This window comes from Eurosta solidaginis, chromosome 2, assembly GCF_040869045.1.
Source record: "Eurosta solidaginis isolate ZX-2024a chromosome 2, ASM4086904v1, whole genome shotgun sequence".
NCBI classification, from domain to species: domain Eukaryota; kingdom Metazoa; phylum Arthropoda; class Insecta; order Diptera; family Tephritidae; genus Eurosta; species Eurosta solidaginis.
This window is the reverse complement of record NC_090320.1, coordinates 85,106,059-85,123,105: the sequence shown is the minus strand read 5'-3', so window position 1 is coordinate 85,123,105 and position 17,047 is coordinate 85,106,059. Positions and strand designations below refer to the sequence as shown.

Sequence of the window (17,047 nt, the reverse complement as noted above, 5' to 3'; positions counted from 1 at the left end):
ATCCCGGTATTAATTACAATACAAGATCCCAAAATTCCCGGGGTTCCGAAATTATAAAATATTGACATCCCTAATATAAGGTGAAGTTTTAGAATTTGTTGGCATATTCAGGCATGCTTAACCAACGAACCGATATCATTTCGTTACGATAATTAACGTTAATAAACGAAACAAAGTCATTTCGTTTCGTTTATTAACGTTGATTATCGTAACGAAATGATATCGGTTCGTTGGTTAAGCATGCCTGGCATATTCATTAACCCATTTGTCGGCAAATTTCTAAAACTTAGTTTTTGAGACCTCAGAAACTTGTACGGTGAGTAAAAAACCATTAAAAGTGCAAGAAACTTTTTGAAACTTTATGAAAAAAGCACAAAAAAAAACTACGTAAATAAAGAGTACCAAGATCAGTAAGATCCATGGTTCTTAGCAAGTAGGTACAGCTTAGAAATTTTGCAGTAAAGTAAATAGTTTACACCCACTTAAAGAGATTGCTCGATATCACGCCGATTTTCACAGTTTTTACATAAATGTGCCATATGTTTTTGTATGGTGCGCAAGTGATGTGAAATTTTGGATATATATGTTACTTTATTCTACCCAAGATAATAAGGTTATTGGTTTCATATGTCACTCTGCATCGTAATGGCATAAACTAATCGATATAAAATGTATCAAAATGATCACGGGGAAAAAGAAATTGATTGAAACCGATGATGCAAACTTTACAGTTGGGTAGAAAACTTACTGTGGACAACTTTTTCTTTTCCAATTTTTACCATGAGAAGGTAAGTAATAATTTTTCTAAATTAAAAAATGCTTCTGCTTACTGAAAGAGTCTATAGCATTTTAGCAACATTTTATTCAACCGTTATTTTGCAAAATTAAGGTTCAAATAAAAAATGTATGATTTTTATGTATAGAGCGGGGTGTCTGGGGTTCAGAGCTGTAAAATCTTACGTTTGCGATTTGTGTTATTTGGGTGGTTTTTCACTTTGTCTATGACAATTTCCAAAAAAAATTTTGATAAGCATTTATTTTCTGACTTATCTTGTTTGGTTGATTTTCCGACAGGGTGGATAAATGATGTATATTGGAACGATTTTCCGTCATCCCTTGTCAAATTTGGTTTTGAGACAAACCGGTTTCGGCGTTGTGCCATCATCAGTGTCGATTTTCGTTCTGATCTGTTGTTGTCCTTTGTCCTGTATTTATAGTTCGTAGGTATATGAGCAGGTATTGTCAAATTGGTGCTTGTGTATATTTAGTTATGTGTATGTGCTGTGTGTTCATTCAGAGCCGAGGGTGGTTTACTAATCGATTTGTGTGGCTGACTGGGGTAGGTAGAAATCTGTGATTTTAGTCGTTTGACCTTCTTTGTCGGTTTTTTGTTTTGGTGTGTTAATTGTTTTGTTTTTATTTGTTGTTGTGTGTTTGTCTGTTGTACCTGTGTGATTAAGTTGTTTCCTGTAAACAAGTTTTAAAGGCTCGAATATTGTGTCAGACATTGTGTTTATCTGTTCGTTTATTTTCTACCGTCGAATGTTTTCTGTTTGTAGATTTCCATGTTTTCGACTACGTTGAGACGCCGGCCCTTTTCCTGTATGTGAAGAACCCTAACTGTTTATTGGTGTTTGCTGGGGAACATTCATTCTCGACCATGTGATTCGCGAAGTTAGACTCGGGTATAATGTTTGGATTCCGTATTTTTTTGTTGTAATCTCTAATATGTTCTCTGAACCTCGTTCTTATTTGCCGTCCTGCTTGTCCTATGTAACTATGCTGGCATCCGCAGGTAAGCTTGTATACGCCGTGGCTGCTAAACGGATCCTCTGAGTTAATGTTAGTTCTTAGTTTTCGCCCTAGATTGTTCGATGTTTTGAATGCTGTGTTAATGTTGTATTTTTTAAAGAAGTTTGCCAATTAATTGCTTTTCCAGTATATGTCATAGTCGTCCAGCTATTATTTTCTTTTCATTATTTTTTTTTTTGGTTCTCCATTTGTCCTTCTGAGCTAGTGCTTTTTTATATCCGTTGTTTGCAGCGATATTATATATGACCTCAAGTTCTCTCTTATATGCCTCTTGTGTAAGAGGTGTTCTTTCAAGTCTATGTACCAAGTGCCTTAATGCTGCATTTTTATGCTGTTGAGGGTGATTTGAGGTGTTGTGTTTTATTGTGTCGGTGGCCGTTGACTTTCTATATATGTCATAGTTAAATATTTTGGCTTCTTTATCAATATTTATCGTGAGGTCTAGATAGTTGATTCCTCCGCCTTTTTCGGTTTCCATTGTAAATTTTATATTTTCGTGCTGCTTGTTGAGGTACTCCAGTACAAGCTTTTCGTTATTAGTAGTTAAAACGCATATTATGTCATACACGTATCTAGCATAAAATGACACACCTAATTTGGACTCAGCTCCTGTATGTACTTTTCTTCCAGATTTTGCATGAACACTTCCATAAGAATTGCTGATGTGGGGCTTCCCATTCCAAGACCGTTTGTTTGTCTATATATTTTATTGTTGAATTGAAAATAGTTTTGACGTAAAGTGGTTCTTAGCGTATTTGTGATTTGCATACTTTTCACTTTGTTTTTTGTGTTATGAACTATTGTTGAGCTAACTATGTCCAAAGTCTCCGATAGTGGTATAGATGGGTATAAATCTTTTATTTCAAAAGATACCAATTTGCTGTTTCTTGTTAGCTCTACGGTCTCGAGTCTCTCTATTAGTTCTGTTGTGTTAACTATTGCATATTCGTTCCTTAGCTCCAGAGTATCTATCAATATTCTTTTTAAATATGATTTGTTTGATTTGTTTTTGGTATTCATCTGTGGGATCCTCTCTCATTCTACGACATTTCATTTCCTCTATGAGATCTTCGGTTTTGGATATATATTTCTCTTTTTATTAGCACAGTGGTGTTTCCTTTGTCCGCTTTCGTTTTGACAATATTGTTTTTCCTTAGTTTATGCCGTAGATTCTTTATTGTTTTCTCCTCTGTATTCGATTTTTGTCCTTCCTGTGCTTTCACCTCCTTTTTTATGATTTCCCTGCACATGTGTCTTGCGTGCTCCTGTTCTTCCTGTGGTATCAATGATATTGCGATCTCCGCATCTACAATCGCTTGCTCCGTTTTTCTTACTGTATTCTGGTCCATGATATTGTGTTTCAGGCCCTTTTCGAGAAGTCGTGCCTCTTCCTTGGTAATGGCCACTGTTGTGAGGTTAACGAACTTGTCATGAAACTGGTGAGTGTTTTGGTTTTGGTTACCCTCTCGTCGTCCTGCCAGCTTGTCCAATTTTCGGTTCAGCGACCTGTATTTTTGTTGTAGTTCCTGATCGAACTCTGTCTTAATGCGGTCGAAACATTCCATTAATGCAGTCGTAGGTAGTTGTTCTGCCAATCTTAAATGGATAGATAATAACTCGGCATTTATCTCATCCTTCTTCGAGTATAAGCTTTCCAACTCATATTTTAAAAAATCCTTTTCCGCTTTTCTAACTGTTTTCCTGCTAGATTTGGTATTTGCCTTTATTGTTATTTTTGCGAATTTCGGAGTAACATTCAATTCCAGGCATTGTTTGTTGAACCAAATGCTCGCCTTTGCTTTATATATTTTCAGTAGGCGTCGCTTGTAAATTGTTAGTAGTCCGTTCAAGTTAAAAGCCTGTCAAGCAATAACTGACTTATCTTGTTTGGTTGATTTTCCGACATGGTGGATAAATGATGTATATTGGAACGATTTTCCGTCATCCCTTGTCAAATTTGGTTTTGAGACAAACCGGTTTCGGCGTTGTGCCATCATCAGTGTCCATTTTCGTTCTGATCTGTTGTTGTCGTTTGTCCTGTATTTATAGTTCGTAGGTATATGAGCAGGTATTGTCAAATTGATGCTTGTGTATATTTAGTTATGTGTATTTGCTGTGTGTTCATTCAGAACCGAGGGTGGTTTACTAATCGATTTGTGTGGCTGACTGGGGTAGGTAGAAATCTGTGATTTTAGTCGTTTGACCGGTTTGTCTCAAAACCAAATTTGACAAGGGATGACAGAAAATCGTTCCAATATACATCATTTATTTTCTATTTAGCTTTATTTTTTTAAAGCTGTGAGAGCAAATTTCAATGGCTCCTTCGAAAAAAGCTAGCAAAATTTGTTAAAAAACCTAACAAAATGAATCACCAAATATGCTCCGAGGGTTAATTCAATATGCCAAGTAAAAAAATTACTATATCAGCAATACCAAAAAAAATTTAATATGAAAGACAGGAATGTTCAACTTGCCGGAATTTTTTCAATATAACTCGACATTTTTAAAATTGTCATGCTTAATGCTCTTGAGCAAGTTGTTTTAACTCTTCAAGGACTTATATCACTATCGATTGAGAAATAAAGCCTTTATTAAGAATAAGGGAATTACGTCGTTATTTGAAATGTGAAATAAGGTTCTAAAGGTTTTATTTCACTTTGTGGCAAGTGCCTGGTATAGGGGACAACGACCAAAAAGGCTAATAATCCATACCAATTTACTAAACCACCTTGACCTACAACGCCATCTTGAATATGCCATTACAGCACATCGCGCGCCGCGCGAACAGCGCCGAGCTCCGGCCTTCGCGCGCCCTCCGCGCCGCAACTCCCTTGTTAAATTCGAAATTATAGCCCGGCTTGCAGAAAAGAGAATTCTGCTTTTTTGGCCTTTGTCCTCGCTATACTATGTAGACAAATAACCTCTTTTCTTTTTAACTCATAAGAACTTTCAAAGATTTTAATTTTATTTCAGAAAAATATTATAGTAAATGTAATACAAAAAAAAACTGATCAAAGAAAAAAGAAAACATAAGTTCAATTTAAATTTAAATTAATTTGCCTTCTTGTACAATTGCTCTACATATTGGGCATAAAAATGAAGTGGAATTGCTTTTGTGGTTATGTTCCATTTTTTGAAAGCAATCACTACAAATTTTGAAATTACTGCATGGCAATAATAAGATATTTTTTTGATTTTGAAAGCATATAACGCACGTTAAGATATTAATATCGTATGTATTGGGAGTAGAAATCTCTATCCGATTATTTGCTTCTTCTTCTTCATTAATAAATTCTTCATTGTAGTTAACTGAACTTAAAAACAATATATTATAGCTTAGCTGTTTGATACAATCTTTTACACATATTTTTCGATTTTCTAAATTTTCTAAAACTGTTTTTATAAGTTTTTAACGTCTAGTTTGCTTGTTTGAATGTTCTTTATATATTGAAACGCATCTATTCAATGACTTTTTAAAATCTGTCGATTTAATGAAATCTGTATCCAATAAAAAATCAAGAAACTTATAAAAATTTCCATTTTTTGCAAGTTTCTTTGACATTTGCCCATTAAAAACTTCTGCTGAGCTTGTTGTTTTTATAGGTTCCATATATAGGTTCCATATTGCACCTTCCTAAAAATTTAAAAGAATTAATCAATGTTTTTTCTTGTGTATAGGGATTAATAAATATGATTACCTATTTCAGCCATTGTCTTTCAAAATAGTCCAGGAATGGTTCGAATAGGTTATTAAATTCGCCATTAATAATCTGACATTTAAGAATGTTAAATGCAGTTATTATATCTCAAGGTTTCAATAATGGAAGTACCAAAAATTTTCGAAAAACACTTTTAGCTTCATTATTTTTATTTAATTGTGTAAGAAAGTTCGAAATTTTAGAAGCATTTCTTCTCACAGCTTGCGTGAAATGGAACCAGCATGTTTCAAATGTTCCAATGCTTGTTCAAAGTCCGTAGTTACTGAAGTGGGCTTCATATCCAAAATATTTGCTTGGATGTATTGGAACACATGGATATACGCTTTTGAACTTTTATTGGACATCAATACATAAATGAAAGAAAATGTCTAAAAAAAAATTAAATTAATTGTATTACAAATATTATTTTACCAAATACTTAGAATGCATGTATGTAATAAATATATACTTCTCAACAAACAGTACATATGTAAAAGGATGAAATGGTTTTTAAATCACTTACATGGCCAGCGTGCACAAAATGTATTATTAACAATTGTTTGAATGTATCGGAATTAGGTACTGTATTGAAAGTTCCATCAATTAAATAATTGCGTGGTTCATTTCCAGACATTGCCATTATATCATTGCAAATTGTAGGTGAAGGCTATTCCATGCCAAACTCGGCTTCAATTATCGTATTTCTATACATTGGTAATTCGTTATCAAATCTCGAAAATGCGAAGTTCTTTTGAATATTAATATTTTGATAGATGCGTATTACATCTTCCAAGTTTCGAGGTGCCTTTGGATATACCTCAGATCTAATATTAATTTGTTGTCTTCGCATTTTATCAAATTACAATGATTGTGCCGTTTCTTTTTTTGCTTTTTTACACTGGTCGTCATACATTTCACGTACAGTTAACCTCTTCAATGACATCGTATTAGAGCACTTGGCTTTTATCGCATTAACTAAGTTCATTTTGTTTATTGTTTCTGTTTGAATTGCATGATTATGTTCAATATTTTTTTTATTTTTCGGCAATAAATTCCATTGTTTAAATCGACTGCAACATTTACTGAACATCCAACATGGCAACAGTTATAATATTTAATATTATTTTGCGAATATTTAAATTTATACAATTGATCCTCATTTAGAGTTTGTAATAAATTACTATTTTTTCGAAATTCTGGAACTATTTTATATTCCAAAAAATCAGCTTCACTTTGCATTTTCAATTTTCTGCCAGTTTACGCGTGCTTAATATGAATAATTTAACTGAACTAATAGTTGCATAGCATGCACATATACAATATATGTATATACATATGAATATAACAGTTATTTGCTCTTTCGAATTCTCATAAGTTCTCGCGCAACTAAATAAAGGAGTTATTGCACATTTCAAAAAAGACCTAATTGCGTTTTAAATGTGAAATAAGACCTTTTTTTGAAAATGACAAAATAAAGGCTTTATTTCACTTTGGTTGCGATATAAGGCCTTAAAGGCCTTATCTCAAAAGGCTTTATTATACCCCGCCGAGGCACACACCTCTGGTGGTCATAGTGTATAACCTATAGCTGAATCGGTTGCGGTGAATAGTGGGCACACATCATTTGTACAGGTAACACATAGAGGTGAAACACATATTTCATTTGCATCTGAGTATAATGCGTATTGAAATTTAGAAGTACTAATTTTCTGCGCAGCAATTTCAGAAAGGTAGATAAAGTTTAATGCTTAGCAGTCCATATAAAGTTAAGCGTATATGAATATAGATGTAACAAAAAAATTACAGCTAATACCAACATAAGCCGCAACCCGCATTTTTTAGACAAAAAGATTAACGTAAATTTGTACTCCCCTGAAGAATACAGAAAAAATTTTGCAGACAACTAATTTTTTGAGGAAATTAGTATGAAAAATGTAGCAATCCAAATTTATTACTTCTGTAATACAAGTAATTACTGGCAAATAGAGCTGCCGAAAAAGTGAGTTATGTGTTGACATCCCTTTTATTGTTTCGTTATAGTATTGAAGTATGTTAAATGTAAAAAAGGAAAGTTGAAACTCTTAGGTTGAGTGTTTGTGGCGAATTGTCTTCTTTATTAGAAATCACTTTCTTTTATGCAAAATAGTTCTTACATTACCAATACATATTTACATTACTACTTACAAGCTACATGTACATAAATTCATAATACATAAATGCCACTCAGGTTATTATAATAACCCATTTAGATATATATGTACATGGTTCGACAGTCAATATGAGTAATAGGCAAATATGTCGGTCAGTGTGACTAATCGACAAATGTAAACAAATTATGTGACAAATGTAGACACATGTATCGTATGTGCCGGCATGCACATATGATGTTGAACTCCTGCTGAGTTCAAGTAATTATTTGGGTTAGTAAAACTTGACTACTTGTGTGGTCTATATGTGTGTATATATGTTTTACCATTAAATGCATTGAAAGTGAAACGCATTCCAAGTAACGCTACACCACCAGCCTTTGAAGAATGGTCATACCTAATTTGTGCACCAATTATGTATGACTATTCAAGTGGCCTAATTAAATTTAAAGTGTGCCGTCCTGTATCGTTTTATGTTTTTTGACCCATTTGAGACTTGATTGGGTTTACAAAGTTTCCATTGTCTTTCGCATTCAATTTTTGTGTGGTCGTAATTTATGACATAATGGTAACTTGATGCCAAAAGTAATGAATTTGTTTGTTTATGTAGTTTTTTATTTGTTTACATTTGTTTTACATGTATACCCATTATTCTGACCTTTGTTTTTTATTTTTCAATCTTTATATTTGAACATATTATGCTGACTTTTGTGTTTTTTTTTGTTCTTTGCATGTGTACATATTGAGTTGACATTTGTTTTTCTTTTTTTTGTTTGTTATGAGTACTTAGTGATAATTATGAGTAAAGTGGAATTGCTTATAATGATATTGTTTTTTTTTTTTTTAATTATGTTGGTTATTACTAAAGGTTGTACATTACTTTAAGCCTATTTTTATAAATTATTATGAATTATTATGTCCTTATCTCTACTTGTCCTATCGCTATTTCCTATTCTATGCGGTATTAATGTAAAATTACTATTTTTACCGATGTTTTTTACACTATACAGGCACTTATACTTATTATCTAACTTAGGGCCTGTATCAACTTTAAATAATACTAAATCACCTATATTTATTTTTTTCTCTGTAGCTACTCCTATCATAATTAGTTTTTTGTTTTTCTTTAGTCTCTTGGACTAATTTCCTAGCTCGTTGCTGTGCTATCTGTAGTCTCTACTTGATTTCTTTATCGTAAGCCTCGTGATTATATATTAAGCTGATTGTGTTATCTCCTAGGAATTCGTAAGTCGGGGGGTTTTTTGCGAAATTATTTTATTCGTTTTACAGTGGATGCAATTTTTTACGTATTTCTTTATACCACTTCTCAGGATCGCCATGAAGTATATTAAATGTAAAAAAGTAAAGTTGAAACTCTTAAATCGAGTGGTTGTGTCGAATTGTCTTCTTTATTAGAAATCACTTTCTTTCATACAAAATAGTTCTTACATTACCAATACATATTTACATTAATACCTACAAGCTAGATGTACATAAATTCATAATACAAAAATGCCAGTCAGCATATTATAATAACCCATTTAGATACATATGTACATGGTTCGACAGTCAATATGACTAATAGGCAAATATGTCGGTCAGTGTGACTAATCGACAAATGTGTCGGTCAATGTGACAAACGTAAACAAATATGTATCGTGCTGGCATGCACATATGATGTTCAGCTCCTGCTGAGTTCAAGTAATTATTTGGGTCAGTAAAACTTGGACTATGGATATGTTGTGCCATTAAATGCATTGAAAGTGAAACGTATTCCAAGTAACGCTACAGTATACGAGCCGAACCCGTGCGCATCTTGCGCAACCAATATAAAAGTCTCATCAAATATCAAAAAAACCAGCTCTTCTATCAATCAATTAAAGCTTACAGCTTGCGCTGCCATTTAGCGTATGATAGCAACTGCCAGTAATGCAGTGGAAATATTCACAATAGTGCCATAGTACAAATAGATTTCTTTGTGTGCTCACAATCGTTTATTTTTAACAAATTATTTTATTAAAATATAGCTAAACAAAAGCTCTACGACCAAAATAGCCCAAAGCTCGCTAATAGCCCGAATCTTCATCTTTACAACCAAAACTTTATTTACAGATTTGGATTCCAAATAAGAGCGAAAAAGGGACCCGTACATAAAAACAGCAATTAGAAATAATATATATGATATGTACGTACTTACAGTGCTGTGCAAAACAATGACAATAAACGGTTTTTTTAAATATGAAATAGATATTAGACGTGTTTTTGTTAACATATATACGTCTACGTTTGCGCGTAAAAAAACGCTTATCCTCACTTAGATAATGCTTAGGAGACCCATCTAGCGGCATCTAGATACAGAACACGTTGTACCGAAAAGCGGAGACACCTCTGTTGGACATAGTGTATACGCTATTGCTGAATCGGTTGCGGTGAATAGTGGACACACACCATTTGTAGAGGTAATACATAGAGGTGAAACATAGACACATATTTCAGTTGCATCTGAGTATAATGCGTATTAACATTTAGGAGTACTAATTTTTTGCGTAGCAATTTTAGAAGAGTAGATAAAGTTTAACGGTTAGCAGACCATATAAAGTTTAAGCGTAAACGTATATAGATGTAAAAAAAAAACACAGCTATTGACAGATTAATAATTTCTAAAACTTCTCCCAACTTTAGGCAGTAACAAGTAAGAACAGTAACAAACATTTTTATTTTGTCGCTAAACTGAAGCAACAAACTCTTTACTTTGAAAATTAAACTTTAGTTTTGAGTTGTTGTTTTTGTTGTATCAGTGCTTCGCTCCATCCAATAGGTGCGACCAATCACAAATTGTCGTTGTTCGGCCAGAGTGCGTCTTTAGCTCGGGAGGGGGGGTTGGCGCACGGAGGTCGATCTTGATGGGGTTGAAGCTGGAGAAAAAGAGAAAGAACGCAGAGAGTTGCCACGTTATAATTATGTGTGTTTTATTTGTAATCAAGAAATTAACGTGGAACAGTAGTTTACCTTGTAGATGCTGGGCGGCGTCGATTCTTGGTGAGTTCTGTCTTCCGTGGCGGTCAGTTGAAAAATAGACCAGTGGTTCATTCGAAAACAACCGGTAAGCCAAAAAATCCTCCGCTGTTTGGAGGGGAAGGACACCCACACTGTCACACCGACATGCACGTGCATGGGTGCAGACAAAACGGCGCACACATACATGCATGTGCGTGCATACGCATGCATAAGGGCGCGACGGTGTGGGTGACTGGAAATGTGTAACAAAATATCGCATACATTAGGGCGGAGCGCCGTTAAACAAAAGTTAGGGATTCAGCCTAAACAGTTATCAATGTCCTCTAACGGGAGTCCAATGAAACTTACTGTTTCAACAGGGGTGGAACATAATGCGAGGGGTGTTAGAGGCGTTGGTTCCACATTACAATTGAAGATTTCGTTGCAAGAAGGACATACATTTTGTATGTCGGTGTTGTTTCTGGATAGGTAAGAGGTTAACCTGTTACAGTACCCAGATCGAAGTTGAGTTAGAGTGACGCGCGTTTCCCTAGGGAGAGTGCGTTCCTCTTCTGCTAGTTCTGGGAATTTTTCTTTAAGTACCTGAATCGCCGGGCAATTGCTGGCATAGAGGTCCCACTCCTGTTTGTGAATATAACTGAGGACCTGCTCAGTGGCGCAGGTTTTCTTGCGCCCAGGACAAAATATATATTTTTTTCTTTTTTCAACCTTAATAATGTTAGGTCAATTAAACGACCTTGCCCCATCGTTGATCGTAAATACGTCAAAATCAGTTTTATAATTTGCTGAATGAACGTTCGAAGCCAGCAATTCAAACTGAGATAGTCAAGAGTATTTGCAGTCCTAATAGTAAGTGTGGGAAAACATCTTCTCCATACGAGATTATAAAAATAAGTAATTCAACGGAGTTTTAGGTTAAATTTCTTTTCTACTTCGAAGTAATATTTTGCAGCCACATATTTCGATAAAAAGTTATGTTCCATCGAAATCTGTATTATAAAATTCACCCTCCTTCTTTCTAAGTCGTATTATCCTTGTTTAACAAATTCCCAACGTCTAAGAGAAATCCAAATTTAAAATGAAGGTCATTTCTCGTGTAAATCCTGTAGGTATTTCTTGTTGGATGGTTGACGATCGAGAACACTTTTCATAACGCGAGAAATTTCACATTCTGCGGAAAGACCAACATATCAAGCCGAATCTCCGAGCATTTTGCGGCGGCTTCTTACACGTTTTACTATATCAATATCCCATTTTTCACAAAGAGTCTTCGCTTTTTCTATTGCTTCTTCACAGAGAGTGTCCCCAATTTCGGATAGTTCAGTCGATAATGATTCAAGATCATGATACGCTTCTCTAAAATTCATCCCCGGATTTTGTAATCTGAGCTACACACGATCAATCCAGCTTAATATTTCATACCAGAAATGAACTAATGTTATGAAGCTAAAATTTAGTATATTTTGCAACAGAATTGTAGCCTCGCCTCTGGTGTCACTTGTGGTGTTAGTGTCCCCTGCTAATTGTTCTACTACATTCTCTAGCACATCGTGTTTCAGATTCACGTTGGACAGTTTTTGTTAAATAATTTTTTAATAATTCCCACCGTAACTTTGAACGTGAGAAAAAAAGATATATGCTTTCTATTATTCCAGAACCTGTCGCAAGTGTTCCGGATATATGCATGCATTTTTTATTACAATAAGATACAACAATAAAATATTTTAAACGAAAATTTCACCAAATATGCGTACATAATTCAATTCAATTTACAGAACAATAAACTAAATTATCAACAAACAAAACAGAAAAAGTAACGCAACATTCATTCGTTACAACGTACGCTGCGTAAAACTAGTCTACTATATTGAGCGATATTTTTTTAATAAACTATTTGAAATACCGTCATCGCCTCAAGAGCTAGATTTAGTCAATGTTTTTATAATTTAAGCGATTTCGAAGCTGGATATGGGGTTAAAAAAGAAACTTAGTTGCAACTTGACATACGGGTAGATTGGCTGCAAACTGATAATTACAAAGGGTTGAACTTGAATTACCAATCGACTTCTTCTGGGTCTGTATTTAGCTGACTTTCAGCACGTAAGGTAACTGGCTCGTGGCTCCCTACACTGTTTATGTTATTCTTTTGTGAACTCAATTTCAAACGCTGTTTTGTTTTCAATTTAGTTTAGTTTAAGTTATTTAAAGACGCTTTGCTAATTTATAAATGTTTTTAATGTATAAATTTGTCAGCACGAAATTCAAAGCCGCTGTGATTTGAAAACATTTTTTTATAATACACCTAAGTTCGTTGGTAGGGTCGCCAATTATTTATAGAACCAGACAGCTGAAGTCAATATTAGAAAATGTAGTCGCTTTTGACAATACTCGCCCTCAATATTTTAAGTGTTGCTTCTTGACTTATCTGCAGCATTGATTTTTTCAGTATCATAAAAAATACTGCATTAATGCCTTTCTAAAATATGTAGTAACGAGCAGGAAAATAATGCCAGCTGTGTTTCTTTCTTTAGTAGGGTTTATTGCCTTTTTCTGAGAGGAAGTGGAAGAGTTTTAATCAACGGAACTGAGTGGTAGGTTTTTCAGAGTATCACATTGTCCACAACTAAAGAATATGGAAACATACTGCTGGGGTCAAATGAGATGGATGGCTATCTGAAATAGTATCGTTAAGTTGCGGATAAGTATCTGGGAGGCTTGTAATAGGAAAACTCGGGATTGACGGTATACGGGCCTAAGACCCAACCAACCAAGCGTTGAGAAGGCTAAGTTAGCAGAAAGAGGGGGCTGGTGTTAAAATATATAGCGGCAGAAGGTCTACAGCAATCATGCTTCAACACATCAAGAGTTTACGACAAATTACTGAGCACACATTTTTTTCGCTACATTTTAGTTCAACGTGGCTGTCTGTCTTTGACGTTTTAAATTGACGAACAATTTTTCTCTTAATATGTATTATAGTGAAGTGTGAAAAATTATTTAAAAATTCCTTTACTTTAAAATTCGAGGATAATTATTTTATTTGACAGTTGCTCAACTAGCCGTTCACAGACCAAATATTCTGACGGAAATATTGTTGCAATGGATCAAAAAATTTTGTTCGCTAAAAGCGCCCATTGTTCTGACTTTCTCCATCTATCCACCTGTCTCACTTCTGTTTAACCCTCTTCCTTTCTTACTTCCTCTCCACTCTGTATTTTCTGGTTTACCCTAATCGGCTCGTTCAATTTCCCTATCACTTTCATTGTTTCGTAAATCTGCTCGCTTTTCCTCTAACTCTTCCCGATCTTGCTCTTTTCCAAGTCTAACACTCACTATTACTCTTAATCTAATCCTCACTCTTAATCTTCCTGATAACCCTTGTTACTACTTTGTCTCAAACCATTACCCTTGTTCTTACTTTAGTCCCACTTTCCATTTTCCTGTTGTTCTCTTTACTTTTCCGACTTCCTTTCCTCTTTTATCCCATTTCCTTTATTTTCTCGTGTCTTTTCTTTCATGCCCCTGTTTCCAATGTGGAGATATATCAATTTTGGCTTTCTCCCGCACATTACATTACTTAGGTAGTAAAAACGTAGTGAAATAGTTTAAAATTCACGGCCCTCATACGTCGTTTTTGTTGTTGTGCTACTGACTTCACTAGTTTTTTCGCGTCATGGTTTAAGTGTACTCTCAATAAATTTTTTAAAAATCTTTATTTAATTTATTAAAAAAAATTTAGAATTGATAATTTCTTTTTATTTTAATTTATAACTATCAAATATTTTCTTTTCAATATATATTTAAAAATGGAAAGTAATAAATTCAAAGAAGAAAAAAATTTAAATAACTATAATCACCTACAGTTCTTCCTACAGTTTAACAGTAGAATCCTTATAAGTAATATATTTCCACTTGTAGATTTCCGCAGATATTTTCTCATTAGAGGTGGAACGATGCTATCATGTAGAGTCAACAATTACAATTGAAACAGGAACCCGTGAAGACTATTTGTTGCGTTGGTTGCTTAAGGAGCCACAAGCAGAAATCAATTCTTTACATAATGACAGCTTTTTTATCAGCCACTCCCAAGCGTGCTTAATTGAAATTGGTCCACGGTTTAATTTTTCAACTCCATTTTCCACAAATTGTGTTAATATATGTAAAAACGTTGGGCTGCATCATGTGATTCGTATTGAGGCCTCTGAGAGGTATTTTATTGGATTTAATTCAAGCCAGACACAGAAACAGGAAATAATATCCCAACTTGTTGATTTTCTTGGTGATCGAATGACTGAATGTCAATATACAAGCGAGAATTTACCTATAAATACTTTCGACGAGCAACTTCAACAATCTAAAGATCCGTGGTTTCACGTCCCTATTTTATCAGACGGCCGAGAAGCTTTGAAAAAGATTAACTCCAAACTTGGGCTTGCTTTTAGCGACTGGGATATAGACTACTATACTCATCTTTTTAAGGAGATTTTACATCGAGATCCTACTACAGTGGAACTCTTTGATTGCGCACAAAGCAATAGCGAGCATTCACGTCATTGGTTTTTTCGAGGAAAAATAATCCTAGATGGAAAAGAAGAACCCGATTCTTTAATAAAAATGGTAATGAGTACACAAGAGCATACCAATGCCAATAACACAATTAAATTTAGCGACAATAGCAGTGCAATACAAGGTTTTACTCATAAAGCAATACGACCCGAAAATGTGAAGGGACCTGGTCGTGTCACCTTAAAAACAACTGAATCGGACTTAATTTTTACAGCAGAAACTCATAATATGCCTACGGCAGTTGCTCCATTCAGTGGAGCTACAACTGGTACAGGAGGCCGTCTAAGGTAAGCACAAGATTAAATAAGCATAGAAACTCTGTTTCTTAGGTTAAAACCATAAAGCTGAAAGAGACGATGGCAAGGTCAGAAAAGTGTTAAAATAGGTTTGCTGTGTTTGACAGAATAAGTTTTAATCTAGAGTTTTAGTGTAGTAAATGTCTCTCTTCCTTAATGGTTGTGATTATTTAGATTGTTGATTAAAAGCGTAGTGAGTGAATGAACGTTCGCAGCTAACAATTGATACTGAGATAGTCAAGAGTATTTGAAGTGCCAGTCGCATGTTTAGAAAAAACCTATACGAGATTATGAAAGTAATTAATTCTAACGGAGTTTTAGGTTCAATTAGTTATATGTTTGTATGTTTAATGGTGTGCTCAAATAAGATTTTTTAAGAATTAATAAGCTTAACACCGGTAAATAATATTTGTTATTCAATTATTATTTTGGTTTTATTGGGAAAAACTGAAAAGAACGAAACATTTACTGGCATATTGCGATGGTACTATTTCGAAAACAGCCACGTCATCATCGTCAGGCAATTTCGTAATGTTTTTTATTTATTTCAAAAGGTTTCACCGGGGATCGAACCACGGTCCAACTGCTGAAATCACAATCGCCTAACCATTGGGTTATTGTGCTGTATTCGCTTCTTTGCTAATTTCAGCTTTATCCCATTTTCACGCTCTCGCACAATTTGAATACGTATTATTTACCGGTGTTAAGCTCATTAATTCTTAAAAATTCTTAAGAAATCAGTTATAATAAAAATACAAATTATCCAGGAAGTTCTGCTTTGCGGACCATTTGGCGCCCTCCTGTGAGTAGCGCCCGGGGCAAGATACCCCCTTGACCCCCTCACTACGCCATTGATTAAAAGAACAAACATTTTTTTTATTTTTTCATCAGTAAAATATTAACTTGAGTAAACGTATTAGAATTTGTACCTTTTACAACACTGATTATTGAGTAATAGAGGAGTGCCAAGTTAAGCCAGTGAAAAGTTATCTGTTCTTACAAACAAGGATTGAAACCCATACATTAACCGTAACCGTAACCGTTTAAACCCATTTCATTTTGTGTAACCGAAACCGCTGTTTTGACACGCAAAGGAGCGAAACAGAAACCGTTTCAGGCGTCAGAACCAGTTCAACACGGTTTTGCCGAAAATTCCAGACGTGACTAATTTCAACGCTAGATTTCGCTAAAATATGACCGAAGTTGCGAAAAATGCCCTTATTAATTGTTACTTTTAAATTTTATTAGTTTAATTTTTGCTTACAAAGAAATATATCGTCGCTGTGCCAACAGAAATAGTTACCTATGGGAGTTTTCATTGTAGCGGTAGCGAAGCTTTGTGTAAAACTTTCATAATTTTAAATAAAACTGTCAAAGTATTGATTGAATTGTTTTATACAAAAAGGACATCAAGAAATATAGTGATATAAATTACAATTAAAAAAATTAATAAGTAGTGCCCAGGAAAGGTCAAAGAAGAGCGTAACGGTCGCAACGTTATAAACTTCAT

The 17,047-nt window shown here is 34.4% G+C and overlaps 1 protein-coding gene across 8 annotated transcripts in view; it reads left to right on the top strand.

Moving 5' to 3' along the window:
- Pfas (phosphoribosylformylglycinamidine synthase) overlaps positions 1 to 17,047 on the top strand; it is a 679,058-nt gene that overhangs the window by 172,891 nt on the left and 489,120 nt on the right. For all 8 annotated transcript variants that reach the window (XR_010949589.1, XM_067765957.1, XM_067765960.1 and 5 more), the window contains exon 3: positions 14,594 to 15,528. Coding sequence is in view for 7 of the 8 variants with exons in the window: in XM_067765957.1 (XP_067622058.1) it covers positions 14,594 to 15,528 (935 nt within the window). In the remaining variant the exon portion in view is untranslated. The remainder of the gene's footprint in view (positions 1 to 14,593; positions 15,529 to 17,047) is intronic.